The sequence below is a fragment of the Condylura cristata genome, unplaced genomic scaffold (genome assembly GCF_000260355.1).
Source record: "Condylura cristata isolate star-nosed mole 26May11 unplaced genomic scaffold, ConCri1.0 scaffold00024, whole genome shotgun sequence".
Lineage (NCBI taxonomy): Eukaryota > Metazoa > Chordata > Mammalia > Eulipotyphla > Talpidae > Condylura > Condylura cristata.
The window spans coordinates 30638877-30655265 of NW_004567125.1; the positions used below are offsets into that span (position 1 = coordinate 30638877).

General features: G+C 45.1%; 1 protein-coding gene across 1 annotated transcript in view; it reads right to left on the reverse strand.

Annotated features, from left to right (window-relative positions):
• The window catches only part of MAP1S (microtubule-associated protein 1S), a 13359-nt gene extending 13219 nt beyond the window's left edge, over window positions 1-140 (reverse strand). Inside the window, exon 1 of the mRNA XM_004688184.2 lies at window positions 1-140. Coding sequence (XP_004688241.1) covers window positions 1-140 — 140 coding nt within the window.
• Between the last annotated feature and the right edge of the window lie 16249 nt (window positions 141-16389).

A 16389-nucleotide genomic window follows, 5' to 3' on the forward strand; every position in this document is an offset into this window, starting at 1 on the left:
CGCTCGAGCTCCTCCAGCACGTAGGCCAGCAGCCCCGGGCACCCGCACTCTCCGCCCACCACGAGCAGCAGCGAGCTGGGAGCCTGGGTCGCGCTGGGGCTGGCCGCCGCAGCCACAGCCACCGCCGCTGCCGCCGCCATCTTCGCACCGCCCTGACGCCGCTAGCGCCGCCCCCCGTCCACGCCCCTCCAGGGCCGAACCGGAAGAGCTGCAGACCCCGCCCGGAACTCTGCCCCCGCCCCTATCTGCCCGGGCTGCGCCTTTTGAGGGCTGCGAATTGGGGATGCAGGTGACCGAGAGGGTGGTGGACCCCTGGGTTTCCACCCGAGGCCCACCTCCACGTGACCTGTCATTCCATCCATCCACCCACCCATCCATCATTCATTCATCCACCTGTCCGTCCATCCATCCATCATTCATTCATTCGTTCATCCAGCAAGTTTGACTTCTTGCCTACCACACGTACTAATCAGAATGTTTGACCTCAGGGAACTCACTTCACATCTGACCTGGGCCAAATCAGAACTAGTCCCAGATGATCCCAGCTGCCTAGGTCAAGGCTTGAACAGCTAAGGTTTTGAAGATTCTGTAGGAGCTTGCTAAATGTGGGTAGCTGGCCAAGAGCATATAAGGTAAAAGTTTAGAGGTACAAAAACACAGCATTATGAAGCCATCCCTATCCAAAAGGTGGCTCACGTGGCGCAGCAGACCTCTCCTGTCTCGCCCCTGCTCCCCTCAGCAGTGTGTTTCAGTACACCTGCCTGTCCTGCTCCCCACTCTGTCTCTGGTGAGTCCTCTCACCACCCCCCCGCACCTCTGGCCTGAGCCCTGGTTCTTGTATATATAAATAAATGAACCTTTAAAAAAAATGTACACTTGTGTTTGTCACACATTGTGGATCTCTCTGATCCTGAAGCAGGGCAACATACTCCTGCATGAACTATGTGCCTCGTATTCTGTTCCATTAGTTCAGTGAATACATGCCCAAACCTATAGGTAGGTGCTATTACTGTGATCATTTCGTATCAAAGGAGAAGAAACTGAAACTGGCAGGGATGAAGTCATCAGGCATGTAAGTAGTATAACAGAAATTGGATCATGTGAGGGTCTGATTTGAGGTCCATCCTATGGCAGGCTCTGACCGCCTGGTGGATATGGGCACTCTTCCCTTCCCAAACAATCTCATTCAGCCCTTTTACATTAGTTCAGTGAATACATGCCCAAACCTATAGGTAGGTGCTATTACTGTGATCATTTCATATCAAAGGAGAAGAAACTGAAACTGGCAGGGATGAAGTCATCAGGCATGTAAGTAGTATAACAGAAATTGGATCATGTGAGGGTCTGATTTGAGGTCCATCCTATGGCAGGCTCTGACCGCCTGGTGGATATGGGCACTCTTCCCTTCCCAAACAATCTCATTCAGCCCTTTTACCTAAGAGAGCCATTATTTGAAAAATTAGGTTGTGTGAAACTTTTTGACAGTTGCCCAGCCCCAGGAATTGTTGGGCTGTCTCCCTCAGGAATAAACTCCCTTCTCTGGAGGTCTGAAAAGCAAATGAAGACAAAGATGGCAAGGCCTGGCAGCAGGGTCAGCTTCGGCTGCCTTACATTATCTGGGTTTCAGCTCAACTTCCTCCCTGGTCAGTGTGAAACTGTCCCTGGACACATGCAAGCTAATGTTCTAACATCCTCTTCCTCTCTGTTTTTGGCTTGGCATCCTTCCTCTGCCCTGTTTCCTCCCCTCGGCTCCCTCCCTTGTGTCCTAGCTGCCTGTAATTTCTTCTCTTAGTGCTCTGGGCAATAATGGGAATGGGAAGTGTCTGTGCCAGACGCTGTCTCCTTCTCCAGGCTGGGGACATGCTGGAGGTCAGACCAGACTGAGATTTCTCTGGGGCTCTGGCTTTTGGCATGAGAAGGCTGAGCTGGAATGGGGATGAAAAACCCAAGCATCCACCATTCATTTGCTCTTTTACGCCTTCATGTAGATTTATCAATTGGGTCATTTTCAAACCTAGGACCTTCTGACTGAAGTTTGTGCTTTTCCTTCTGCCTGAGGCTGTGAGTCATGATTGTTCATATTACCTCTAGTTGGTCTTAAAGGGCCCTGCCATACCAAGATGTGACTCTAACAGGGGGGCTGACGTGGGTGCTTTGTCTTCATATCTCCATGTATGTGAACTCACCCAATATTTTTGTCTTTCTTGCTAACTTCACATCAATCCTCTCAAGTTTCTTTCATTTTGCTGCAAATGGCAGCATTTCGTCATTCCTTATAGCTGCGTAACATTCCTTTTTGTACCTGTGCCACTTCTCACCTCCTCTTTATCCCATCCTTTGTCAGCAGGCACTTAGATTGCTTCCATATCTTAGCTATTGTAAATAGCTTACAATAAACTTGTGGAGTGTATAATTTTTTTAATTGATGGTTTTGTATTCTTTGAATAGATGCCCAGAAATGGGATTGCTGGATTGTATGGTATTTCTATTTTTATTTTTAAATAAGCATCCACACCATTTTCCAAAATGGTTGCACCAGTTCACATCCCTACCAACAGTGTTTAAATGTTCCTCTTTTTCTACATATTCGCCAACACTTAGGAATTTCATTCTGGTTTTGATGTCTCATTCTGGTTTTGATTTGCAAACCCCTTAATAGAAGTGATGCTGAATATTTTAAAAAATATTTATTTTATTTATTTATGCATACAAGAGCTGGGGTGCAGTGCAGGCCAGAGGTTGATTTGGTTCTAACTTCTTGAAGAATAAATTGTAATTTTAATAGAATGCATTAACTCTATATATCACTTCCAGCAAAAGTCATCATTTTTACTATATTGATTCTCTCCATCTCTGAACATGGACTATCTTACCACCTTTTTATGTCTGTTTCTATATGTTTTAATAGTGTCTTGTATATAGTTGTCATTGTATAAATCCTTCATCTGCTTGCTAGATTTATTCTTTTATTCTCTAATTATTTTTGATGCCATTGCAAATGGCACTGTTTCCTCTTGCTCATTATTGGCATGCATATGAGATGTAACAAATGTTTGTGTGTTAATTCTGTACAATGCTACTTTACTGTACTCATGTATTGTTTTTTGGGAGAATCTTTAGGATTTTCTAAGTATGGTATCATATCATATGAAAACAATAATAGTTTTACTTTTCCAACAGTATTCCTTTAATTCTTCTTTTATGATTGTTGTAGAATGTCTAATTTGGGCTCTCTCTGGTGGCACATGGGTTAAAGCACTGCACTATGAAGCTACCAGAGCCACTGCAGTGCAGGTTTGATCCCCGGCCAGGGAGTGACCCACATGGCACAGCAGACCTCTCCTGACTCACCTGCTGCTCCCCTCAGGAGTGTGTTTCAGTACATCTGCCTGTTCTGCTCTCACTCTGAGTCTGGTGAATCCTCTCACTCCCCACACCTCTAGCCTGTACCCAGTTCTTGTATGCATAAATAAATAAATCTTTTTTAAAAATCTATCAAGTATTCACATCAAAAGAGTAGAAAAAACAAAGAAGCCCATAAAAAAAGGTTCCCTGGAAAGTGGAAGGGAGGGTATGATGTCAGGAGCCCTCTTTAGGGAAGAAAATGTTGTCCTGGTCATGGATGCCATTTTTGTCAATGACCTGAACACCAAAGGTTGGCAGACTCAGGAGGAAGCATTTCTGGAGCTCCTCTATGTGTTTCCTAAGAAGGTTCACTGCCCTTCACTGAGAGTGTTGGTGTGGATATTGCTGCAGGATACTGAAAGTTAGGAAGGCACCATTGCCATGAGCTGCAAAAAATACATAAATAAATAAAGCAAAACCTTGACCAAGGCTTCTACATAGTCTATGTAGCAAAATGCTGGACTCTCTTGCTCACACAGCTAACCAGGAGGGGGTCAGACTCCAAAGACAGCCAAATTCTAGTGTGTGAAATTAGCTGCTGCTTTGGGAAACAATTCATAACCATTTTGCATCTTATAAAGTTGCACAAATTTCTGAATATAGTCTGCAAACGGTACACTGTCTCCAGCCACTCCAATACATAGCACCAAGGTTTTTTCACTCATCTTAAATACCTTCATCTGGCTGATCATCCTAGTGGCCATCTGGTCAGAGGTGGCAAGGACATAACTAGGACCCAGATGCCAGGGAGGTGCTCTATGGTGGCAGCAGGAGTGAGCTGTAGGTTCAACAGAATGCAGGATGCACCAGCTTCCAAGTATTTTTAAATTTCTGCTTTAATTTCCTCTTTGAGTCAGTGATATTTCAGCAGTTTGTTGTTTAATCTCCATGTGTTTGAGTTTTTTTCTAGTTCATTTCTAGTTTTATAGCATTATTATCAGAAAAATGCTTGGTGTGATTTCAATCTTCAATATGTTTATTGATAGTTGGTTTGTGTTCCAACATATGGTTTGTACTTGAGAATGTTTCATGTACACTTGAGAAAAATGTAAATTGTGCTTGTTTCAGGGTGCAATTTTCTGGGGATGTCTGTAGACCCATCTGATCTAGTTCATCATTTGAGAATATTGTGTCCTTCTTTATGTTCTTTCTTGTTCACTAACTCTCCATAATTGTAATTGGAGAGTTAAAATACCCTTCTATTATTCTGTTGTTGCTGATGTACCTATTTCTATTAGAAATTGCTTTATATATCTTGATACATCTTCATTTGGTGCCTATATATTTATAAGTGTTTTATCTTCATGTTATATTAGACCTTAATTCACTATATAGTATCAATCTCCTCCTCCTATTACCCTTTTAACTGGAGTTCTATTTTATTTAATATAAATATAGCTGTTTCTATCTTTAAAAAAATTGCTTATAGAATTATCTTCAAGTTTTATACTTTAATCTTGTGCTTGTCTTTAGAAGTCAGGTGAGTTTCCTATAAACCACTAAAAGTTGGACTTTATGATCCATTCTGTTTTATTGGTGAGTTCAAGCCTTTTACATTTAAGATAATAATTGAAATACATATTTTAATCACCTTTTTTGTGTTGTTATAGCTTCATGTTTTGATAACTTCCTTTTATGTTTTGTTGGGGTATCATTTCCATCAGGGTATCTGTTTCCTTTAGTGAGACTCAGTTATAATTTCCTTAACTAAATTTTCTATCTCCTCTGGAACCTCTGTGAACTGGATATTGTTCATTTTTGTATTGTCTTAAAGAGCTCTTTTACCATTTTTATTCTTTTGAATTCTGTTTTCCTTTGCTGGTCTGTTTATATATTTTCCACAGTGATGTCTTCAAGCTTGCTGATTCTATATGTAACTTCTTTTTGTCTATTATGAGTCCCTTTGTTGTATTTTTATTTTTTTATTATTTTTTAAAGATTTATTTATTTATGCATACACAACTGAGGTACAGGCCAGAGGTGCAACGGTGGTGAGAGGAATCACCAGAGACACAGTGGGGAAGATTGATGAAGTACACTGCTGAGGGGAGCAACGGGAGGGTCAGGAGAGGTCTGCTGCACCATGTGGGTCACTTCCCTGACCAAGGACGGAACTTGTGCTGAAGTAGCTGCGGCCAGCTTCCCAGTGCTGTCCTTTAACTGATTGTGCCACCAGGGAGGGCCCTGCTGTATTTTTAAATTCAACAATGGAACACTTTAATTTCTTTTTGTAGCTTTCCCCATATGTTTTCTACCTTTGTTACAATCCTGTTATTTTTCTGTCAGTTGTTTTTCTTATTTCAATGTAGTTATTACTGTAGCTTTAAATTCTTAATTAGATAAATTACATAGTTGTGCTGGATTTAGATATCTCTGGCTGCTTGTGTGTTACATTGTTTGCATTATATTCTTCTGTATCTTCATTTTTTAATGTTTATAGGTTGAGATAAAGAGCTTTCTTTCCTTCTTGTGACCCTACATTAATATCACAGATTGCTAGATATAGTCTTACGTTTTTGCCCAGGATCCTTAGGCATCTTTTGCTTTACAGTCTGGCACTTATTTAAATGACCGGACCTCTAGAGCCAAAAAGGGGAAAGAGGTAAGAGTTAGGGCAGGAGGGACCAAGAGGTTGCTGCCAGTCTCCTGAAGTGTTTTGGATGCCTGGATTGGGTGTGTGTATGAGAGTATCCTCAAAACTCCCTTCCCAGGTCAATTCCTCAGCCTCCCTAATAGTTTGAGGATAGCACCAACCTCTCAGCTGTGGTCCAGCTTTGCAACAAGTAGTTTCTCCCCAGGATACAGGCAGGAGTAGAGAGGGCTGAAAACTGTGACTTCACACTGAGACAGGCCACTGTCCCTCTTACGATCACAGACAGATGAGGGATGTGTGTCTCTCAAGTTTTGCTCTGCTGCCCACAAAAGACTTCTTCCCCTGCAGATCTCTTGATCTTCTCAGTGTTTGGAACATCAGAAGAGGACTATGGTTGGGATAAAATTGTGAACAAGGGCCCTCCCTGGTGGCGCAGTGGGTTAAAGCACAACACTAAGAAGCTAAAGCCACTTCAGCATGAGTTGGATCTCCGCCCAGGAGGTGACCCACAAGGGGTGGCAGACCTCTCCTGACCTGCCCACTGCTCCCCTCAGCAGTGTATTTCAGTAGATCCACCTGTTCTGCTCCCCACTCTGTCTCTAGTGAATTCTTTCACTGCGCCTACACCTCTCGCCTGTACCCCAGTTCTGTATGAATGAATAAATAAATCTTTTTTAAAAATTGTGAGTGAATCTGTTCTCTGTTCCCTACTTTCTGGTACAGATTTTTGCCCTGAGGTACTAATTACATCCTCTGGGACCCAGTGTTTTAAACTGGTCATAAGTAACATGCAACTTGCATGGATGTTACCTAAGCTTTAGCCCAGGGCAAGAGTGAGGTAGGTGTTTTGCATAACACAGCAGTTAACTGTAGAGAGGAGCGACTCCGTTTATAGAGACACATAAAAAAAAAACTTTTTTTTTTTAAAGATTTATTTATTTGTGCATACAGAACTGGGGTACAGGCCAGAGGCTCAGGGGTGGCGAGAGGCTTCACCAGAGACAGAGTGGGGAGCAGAACAGGCAGATGGAGGAAATACACTGCTGAGGGGAGCAGCGGGCGGGCCAGGAGAGGTCTGCCACGCCATGTGGTCACCTCCGGGGCAGGCGGGAATCGAACTCATGCGGAAGTGGCTTTAGATTGTCAGTGCTGTGCTTTAACCCACTGCGCCACCAGGGAGGGCCCAAAAAAAACTTTTTTAAAAAGATTTATTTATTTATTCATACAGAACTGGGGTACAGGCCAGAGATGAGAGGATTCACCAGGGACAGAGCGGGGACCAGAACAGGCAGATCGACGAAGTACACTGCTGAGGGGAGCAGCGGGCGGGTCAGGAGAGGTCTGCCAGCCATGTGGATCTCCTCCAGGGCAGGCAGGGAATTGAACTTATGCAGAAGTGGCTTAAGCTTCTTAGTGCTGTGCTGTAACCCGCTGCGCCACCAGGGAGGACCCAAAAAAACGTTTTACAATCCAATTCCAATTCCTCTAATTCAGGCTCCAGCTGCTCATATTAGGGAATCACAGGCTCAAACCAACAGTCACCAGGCCGGCAGCCACTGTGACTGTCTACTGTCCTCAAATACCCCTATTGTGAGTGCAGAGTCTTTTTCGCCCTCCAGCCTTGAGCGCGGCTGCTTTTAGCAGGCTAGCTTCTGTATTAGCCATCAGTCAGCCCTCGCAGCACTCAACCTTGGTTTTCTGCTGTCTCACCGACTAGCTCTGTAGGGGCAGGCCTTCCTCCATGCACACTGATTATATATACTCTGCCTTCCAGTGCCAGCCACCAGCTCTAAAAACCCCTTTGGGGGAATGAGCTTCTCGGCCAACAGACAGGTTCCTTGTCAGAGCCATCCCTGCCTCTCTGGGGTCTCATTGCTCCAGTGGCACCCCAAACTCAATGGTCTTTCCATTTTTCCTGGTCTCTCTGCCATGTCCCCTCTTTGTGCAATTTGAGGACCATTTTTTAAATCCCAAACTTGGGACTCAGATCACTGCCCTCCTACCTTTGTCTACACTGAGCTCCATGTCTACTGGCAGTCCCCAGAGGAGTCAGGTGATGATATTTGTGGAGGAAACAAAACCCTGGGCCCTGAAAACTTGCAGACCATTCTCACCTTCCCCTGGCAATTCCTTTCTCTTATTAGCCATTTTGTTGAGGCTTAACATGGGCATGACCAGTTCACAATGTCAGGAGTGGAGTTTGGTGAGGGTGATGACCCTCAGGTCAAAATTTCAGACACTCCTAGCTGCTGCTGGTTCCTCGGACCCTCCAACTGAATCTCTTCTTCCCCAAGGTAATTGTTACCCTGACTTCTTTTCCTCTAGGTGATTGTGACCTGGTTTTGAATTTCACATAAGTGTGATTACACAATGAGTAGACTCTTGGACATGGCTTTTCTTGTTTCTCTCATTTTAGTGAACATCATGTGCTTGTTCCTTTTTATGGTTAAGTAATATTCCCTGTGACCAGTTTTTATTTTTATATAGTCATACATCATTTAACAATGAAGATACATTCCGGGAAAAAAAAATCTCATTAGGTTATTTTGTCACTGCATGTATCAGAGTGTAATTACACAAACCTAGACAGTAAGTGTAGGTTACTATGCATCGAGGCTTGATGGCACAGCCTATTGGGACCACCCATTGGGACCATCTGTGTGGTCTGTTGACTAAAATCTTATTAAGGATTATGTGACAGTGGTAAAATTCTTATGACTTATAACATGTTATTTTAAACACTTTAAAGATTTGGGTGCCCACTGTGCACTGGATCTTGTAAATCCTGGTTCTGTTCTCTGGAGATTCTAGTTTAGTGTGTTCAAGAGGACCTCCATAATTTTTGATACAAGATTCATTTGCTAATTATGCCACTCAATATACATTTCTGGCTTCATAAGAATTGCTGCTTGGGTGGGAGACAGACAAGAAAACTGTGAAGATGAGAACAAAGGATGCCAAGGGGCCAAAGGAACTGGGAGCCAGGGAAGGCTTCCTGGAGGAAGGGGCACTGGGAACAGGAAAGAAGGTAGCTTATCCTGGAGAAAAAAAAGGACAGGGTGTTTCAGGCAATGGGAAAAAGTATGTGCAAAGACCAGCAGTTGAAGAATTAAAGATATCCAGGGAGCAGTAAAGAGCCAGAGGTGCAGGACAGGGGGAGTAGTTGGGGCAATTACTGTGTAAGAAGGTCCTGTGGACAGAACTGTGGAAGGTGCCCCTTCATTGTACTTCTCCAAGAGGCTGGCAGGTTGGTTGCACTTATCCTAGTTCAGTCAGTAGTGTCCACAGGGCCAGGATTAGGGACAGAGTTGCAGTTCGTCCTGCTGCCTTATTCTGCAGAACAAGATGACCACCTGGGTGACTCAGAATCTTGGTGGGGAGGAGAGGACCAAGATAGATCCTGAGCAGATTACCAACCCCTCTCCAGATGTAGACCCCTAAGGCAGTGCTCCATCCTGACATCCAGACTCCAGCTGAATCAGAGGATCACCATTGTCCCTGTATGTCCCATTTCACTAATGACCTCCCTGTGAAACTCAGAATTAAGTATAGCAAACTGGTGCTATTCTAAACTCAGCTATGTCCCTCTCAATCGTGTCAACTCCTGACCCCTTAGTGCCTCAATTTCTCCATCATAACAGCCGCCCAGGTAGAAAGGTGACTGAAAATTAACATGCAATGAAAGAAATGAAAAAGAAAAAAATTATATGAGACAAGCAATCAACAATTGAAGAAAGAAAATGAGACCTTCAAAAAAGGAATTGAAAACATGCAGGATATGAAAAGGCCACTAGAAGAGATAAAGAATGCTGGGAAAAGTCATGAAAACAGTAGATGAAATGGAAAAATGAATCAGCACCTTCAAAGACACAGAAACAAAGAGAATTAAAAAAGAAAAAGAGAAGTAAAAAGGAAAAGAAATGAAGAAACGCTTCAAGAGCTATCTGACACCATGAGAAAAGGAAATATCAGTTATAGGTATCCCAGAAGGTGAGGAGAAAGACCAAGGAATTGAGAAAATATTCACAGAGATAATAAAAGAGAACTTCCCTAATTTGAAGATGAAAATGGATATCCAAGAAGCAAGAAGAACACCAAACTACCATGATGAGAGAAGAAAAACAGCAAGACATATCATAGTCAAACCACCAAGAATACAAGACAAGGAAAAGATAATGAGAATGACAAAAGGGAGGAAACAAATAACCTACAAAGGGAAACCGATCAGGCTGGCATCGGGCTTCTCCGAAGAAACACTATGGGCAAGAAGAGACTGGAGGGACATACTCAGCCAACTCCAAAGCATCAAATGCCAGCCAAGAATACTCTACCCTGCGAAGCTCTCCTTCCTCGACGAAGAAAGAATACAGACATTTTCAGACAAACAGAAGCGCCATAATTTTGTCTGACTGAAACCCACTCCCAAGCGTGCAGTGGGACCCAGCCCCACCAGCGGAGTTGCTGAGCGGTGGGGCCTCTGCCCCATGCGCCTCTGGCGCCTACTGACAGCAGGTGTTTGGGGAGAAAAATCAGCTTTATTTGCAAATTGATGGCAAGGAGGCGGGTGATAAACTCAAATCTACCTCCTCAGTTAAGAACAGACATGAAGCATTTAGATTTGGGGACCAAGGTTAATTTTGGAACCAAAGGAGTTCATTTTAATTAGCTAAAAATTAGGTGTGGGGCAGCTTGACTGGAGCTCATGGGTGAGTCACAGAACACTTCATACATGACATACGAAGAGGCTTTTCTCCAGGTAACTGGAGTTTTGATTCCCGTTGGAGGCCCTGCCCCTGGGTCGCCCAGGCCTCCTCTCCACTTCCAGTCTCCAGTCAGCCCTGGTGCTCAGCTCAAGGTCGTTTGTTTCTGCTCGCTCAGGCCGTGTCAGACAAACTGTTTCGGTAAACACAAGCCGCGATGAGGTTTTCTTTCTCTCTTTTGTATTTTAGGATCTGAGATCAGTTTAACCATTTGGCCTCAGTTTGACACCCCTCCAGTTAATTATTCTTAGAATTGATTTTGCTTTGGAACTTCAATGGCTGCCTGTAACTCTCGGACATACAGCTGATGGCTTCCCAGGGAGAGTATATCCAGCCCCACTTTAACCCAGACACAGTCAAGTGTCTCTGAATGATTGGGAGCCAGTGAAAAATCACTAGGTGAGGGCCCTCCCTAGTGGTGCAGTGGGTTAAAGTGCAGCACTATGAAGCTATCCCTAGCCACTGCACCACAAGTTCAATTCCCGGCCAGAGAGGTGACCCACATGGTGCAGCAGACCTCTCCTGACCCACCCGCTGCTCCCCTCAGCAGTGTACTTCAACGATCTGCCTGTTCTGCTTCCTGCTCTGTCTCTGGTGAATCCTCTCACCACCCCACACATACCTCTCACCTGTACCCCAGTTCTGTATGCATAAATAAATACATCTTAAAAAAAAAAAAAAGAAAAATCATTAGGTGATTTCCTCATTGTGCCAATGTCATGGAGTAATTACACAAACCTAGATGATACAGTCGACTATACACCTAGGCTACTCGTACAGCCTACTGGGGCCACGGCACAGATGCAGCCCATCATCGACTGAAAGGCTGTTGAGCAATGCGTGACTGTAACATTAACCTCCTATTCCTGAGCATAGTTAAAGTTCAATTCATTTGAGCCAAAATGTGTTTGTGTTTGGTTCTCAAACATTTTCATAGCATCCCATAGTGCTTAGCAGCCCCGGGGAACCAAGATGCTGAGACAGCCCTGCCTGATGGTGTCTTAATCTAGCCTAGAGGCACGAGAGTCTAGAGCTCTGGGTTCAAATTCTAGACACCAGCAGTACCTAATACTGCCTGAGCAGTCTGGGCAAGTAGCTTTGACCTCTGGCTTGCCATTTCCCACCTTTCAAAGGTGACATTAACCAGGCCCCAGGTCAATTATTCTTAGCCCCTGGCCCTCCAGCAGGGAGTGGCATGAATGAAGGAGCAGCTTTAATCTGGGAAATCTTGAGGTGCTTGGCAGTGATGGCAGCAGGGACCTGGAGGCTGGAGAGGGCAGAAACTTGGAGTTCCCACTAACCCCTCTTTTGAGCTAGTGACCCAATGTTAGATAAAGTTCACATGCTCCTGGTATTCTCAGAATGTCGCACCACCCTTGTTCCCAGTATCTTTCCCTTATGTCTCGGTTTTCTCATCTGTGAAATGGGGACATTGTATGTACATAGGGGGTGATACAGCCTAAGTAATGCACACATGAAAAACTCAAAGACTAAAGGTGGAGCCCCTTTCTTTTTTGTTTTTGTTATTTATTTATTTTGAACTATCAGTGTAGGGGACTTGGGGAAATAAGAGCCAGTGAGTGGAGTGTGTGGGGTTAAGTGCTGTCTTGGTTCAAATCCTGACTCAGCACAGGACAATCTTAATTAACTCCCTCCAGTGGGCCCCCAGTCCTGGAGGCGCCACTGGCTCAGTGCTGCCACCTGCTGGTCACCCTGGAGACAGTAGGTTGAGCACCCTACCCTGTCTGAACCTCTTTTGCCAAATGAAATGTCCCACCCTGCCTTATTCTCCTGATCAAATACCTCTTTTAAATTGACCTTCTGCAGGCCAGTCCCTCTCCCTACAGTTGTCCTATCCCTGACATCAGAGATTGACTTATTTTTAAAAATTATTTTGCTCAAGATTTATTTATTTCTGTATGCATATAGAACTGGGGTGCAGGCCAGAGGTGCAGGGGCGGTGAGAGGCTTCACCAGAGAAAGAGTGGGGAGCAGGGCAGGCCGACTGACAAGTACACTGCTGAGGGGAGCAGCAGGGGCGCAGCAGGCAAGACAGGAGAGGGCTGCTGGGCCATGCAGGTCACCTCTCTGGCCTGGAAGGCTGTGGCTATCTTCACAGTGCTGTGCTTTAACCCTTTGTACCACCAGGGAGGGCCCCAGAGATTCACTTCTGTTGTCCCACACTACCCCCATCCCTGACCCCAAGCAGGACCCGTGACCTTGGATGTGCATGGCCAGAGGTATAGAACCAGGATGTGTGTGTTTTAAAAAAAGATTATTTATTTATGCATACAAGAACTGGGGTACAGGCCAGATGCGTTGGGAGGTGCGAGAAGATTCACCAGAGACAGAGTGGGGAGCAGAACAGGCAGATCCGCTGAAATACACTGCTGAGGGGAGCAGCGGGTAGGACAGGTCTTCCGCACCATGTGGGTCACCTCCCTGGCCAGGAATCTAACCTGTGCTGCAGTGGCTGTAGACAGCTTCATAGTGCTGCGCTTTAACCCGTTATACCACGAGGGAGTCCCAGGATGTTTCTGAATGAATGATTATATGAAAATACGTGCTGCAGAAAAGAATAATTCTGAAAGCTGGTCTAACCTTATGTTATAGCTCAACTTTGTTCTTCCAACCGCTCAGGAACTCAGTCTTCCTATCTACAAAATGAGCACAATATTGCTTCTTCCTCAGGTTGCAGGGGGGTTAAGGGAAATAGCATATGCCAGACACTCAGCACACTGCCCAACATACAGTGGGCTCCCAGCAACCATGTGGGTGCACCTCCCCCCTCCCGTTATGACAGCCTCAAAAACAAGAGTCCTGTCTCCTCCTTCCCCCTCCTCCTCCAGCACCAGGGCAAGGCTGTCGCGGTCAGAACTGCTGCGGGAAGAAGGCAAGAATGAATGAACGGTGGTCCCAAGGGCTTCGGATTCCATGGTCCCTGCATATCCCAATACTTGCTGCCCTGATAATCAGGACTGAGGTTGGGAGTGGACAAGTATGTGGAGGATGGACCACAGGCTTGTTGTTGTGGTTTCAGTCCCGAAGTCAAGTGGACTTGCAGCTCTGTCTACGCAGTGACAACATCCTAGCTCATGCTGCTGTCTATCCCATTTTATCACCAGCTAGCCTCTCCTGAGCTTCATTCCTACCACAACTGCCCTGTGTTGTCAGTGGGTACCTGCAGGCTTCTCCAACTCATCAGGTTCCAAGCACAGCTCTCTGTTTCTCACCCTGAGGGCCTCCATCTTGTGGCTCTACCGTCACCCAGAGGGGCTTATAGATGTCACTTCTCCCTCTTTGCCTCACAGGTCCAGCCTGGGGCAGGTCCTGCAGGCTCAGGCTCCAGAATGGACCTGAACCTTCCCTGCATTCTCACATGATGCTGCCCTAGTTGCCTGCCCCCATCTGTCTGCCCCAGACCGTCCCTACTCCTCCAGGCAGCCTCAAAGTGACTCTTAAAATCCAAAATAACACATCCTTCCTCTGCTCCAAGTCTTCCCCTGGTTCTCCATGGTCCTCCAAGTAAAACTACACTTCTGTGTGTGTCCAGAAGACCCGTGCTGTCTGTATCCTGTCAACCTGCCCACCTCTTCCTCCCTCCAACATGTGCTGACTCATCCACACTTTTGGGGCACTTACTGTGTGCTGACACTACAGTCAGCACAGGGCGGTCACCCCCACACTCACTTACCAGTGCAGCAGGAGCATCAGAGAGGGATCGGGGTGGGGGACATCAATAAGGATAAGGCCGCAGATGCCATGAGCCTCCAGCCCTGCGTGGTTCATGTCCTGTCCCATAGGCTTCTTCCCTCCTTCCTGCTCCCAGTGTCCCCTGTCTCTCTTCAGCTATCTCTCAGCCCGTCTCTCCACCCCCTGTGCATCTCAGATTAAATCCCAGGCCTTTCCCCATATTCAAGACTCCTCAGCCCCAGCCCATACACCCTCTCTCCCAAACTACCACCTACACCTGCCTCCTCAGTTTTCCTCTGACACATCAGGTATGCATGTCACCCCAGGGCCTATGTACCTGCTCTGTCATTGCCTGGGACACCCCTGCATTCTTGCTCTCTTCCCCATACCTAGCTCCTTCTCTCAGCCCATGTGTTGATTCACCCAGGTGGAAGTTACCCACTCCTCCACCATTCCTCTCTTTCATGGTGCTCTCCTTGTTTTCCTCCAGTTTTCCTTAATGTCTTCCCTGAGTGCTTATTTGCTTGCTTCTAACTCTCATGCTAAGGACCATGTCACTTGGTGGAACCTGATGAGAATTGTTCCCAGCATCCAGATGGTGCCAACAAATGTTTGCTGAACAAATTGATTGACATCTGATTCATACCCATCCCCTCTGTGAAGTTTCACATAGTACCAGAAACATCAATGTACTTGGTAAGGAAGAAAATTTTTAGAAGGGTTCCCCTGGGTTGGGGCTTCTAGAAAAAGCCCTGCCACTTCCCCATTAAAAAACATAGGCCCTCAGGAACCTGAGTTCAGCAGAGCTGTGGAGGGAAACTTCCTCATTTCGTGCCAGATGTTTTCATAGTTGCTATGGGCATAGGGGATGGGCAGGTTTGATAAGAGCAGGGCCCCAGGGGGTGGCCAGGACCGCTGTCTGTGCCTGTGGTGGGGGCAGGGCGCCCTCCTTGCATTTGTGCAGGCTGTACTTTACACCAGTCTGTGCACGCTCTCCCATTGCTTCCCTTTCAATTATTTTCTTTTCTGTAGGATTCATAAGGTGGTGGAGAGAGAGTGAGACATCAGAAACCAAGAGAGAAAAAGAGATCTAAGAGGGATGATGTATAACGTGAAAAGCCAGAGGAAGAGGGAGCTGCAAAGAAGACAGGAAGAGAAAGATGAAGGGGAGAATTGTGGCTTTAGTAATAAGTTTATTTATTGAGACCTCTCTAATAAATAGCTAAGGAGCTAAGCATTCGAGGGAGCAAAATAGGGCCCCAGAGCTTAAAAATTTATTGGACCTGAGTAATAAATTAATCAAGGACTTTGGAAGAATGAGAAAGACGAGGTGTGGGTAAAAGAAACAGACAACAGAAGAGAGCAATGTATATGAAACATGTTGGGAGAATATAATTTGCAAGAACAGACTGAAGATCAAAAGTTATATTAGTATTCCAATTGATGAAGGAAATGCATTTGCGAAAGCTCTTCATCCTTTTTAGCAAAAGAAAAAAATATTAGCAAACTGGAGATAGACATGGATCTTCTTTGCTTGATTTTCTATTAACTCCTACAGCAGATTTCATATTTAATGATAAATGCTGAAATGTTCTCTTTAATGTAGGGGGGTAAGATAAGGATGGCTTAAATAATCAATTTATTTACTTGCAACAACTCAAATTAATAGCTTTGAAATGAGCCAAGGTTTGGTGCTGAGATTGCACTGAAGATCTTGTCCTTTGCATTAAAGCAGGAAAAAGAAATGAAACATTAAGGACAAGAAAAGAAGAAATGAAAGTATGTTCATTTACAGATGACATAGTTGCATACAATTAAAACCACAAATAACATACAGGTATCATTACTGGAATTGCACAACACTAAGAACACTCCTTAGATGCTAGAGCTAAATGTATGCTGTAGTCTTTTTAAGAAAGGTAATCCCCCAAAGATCAT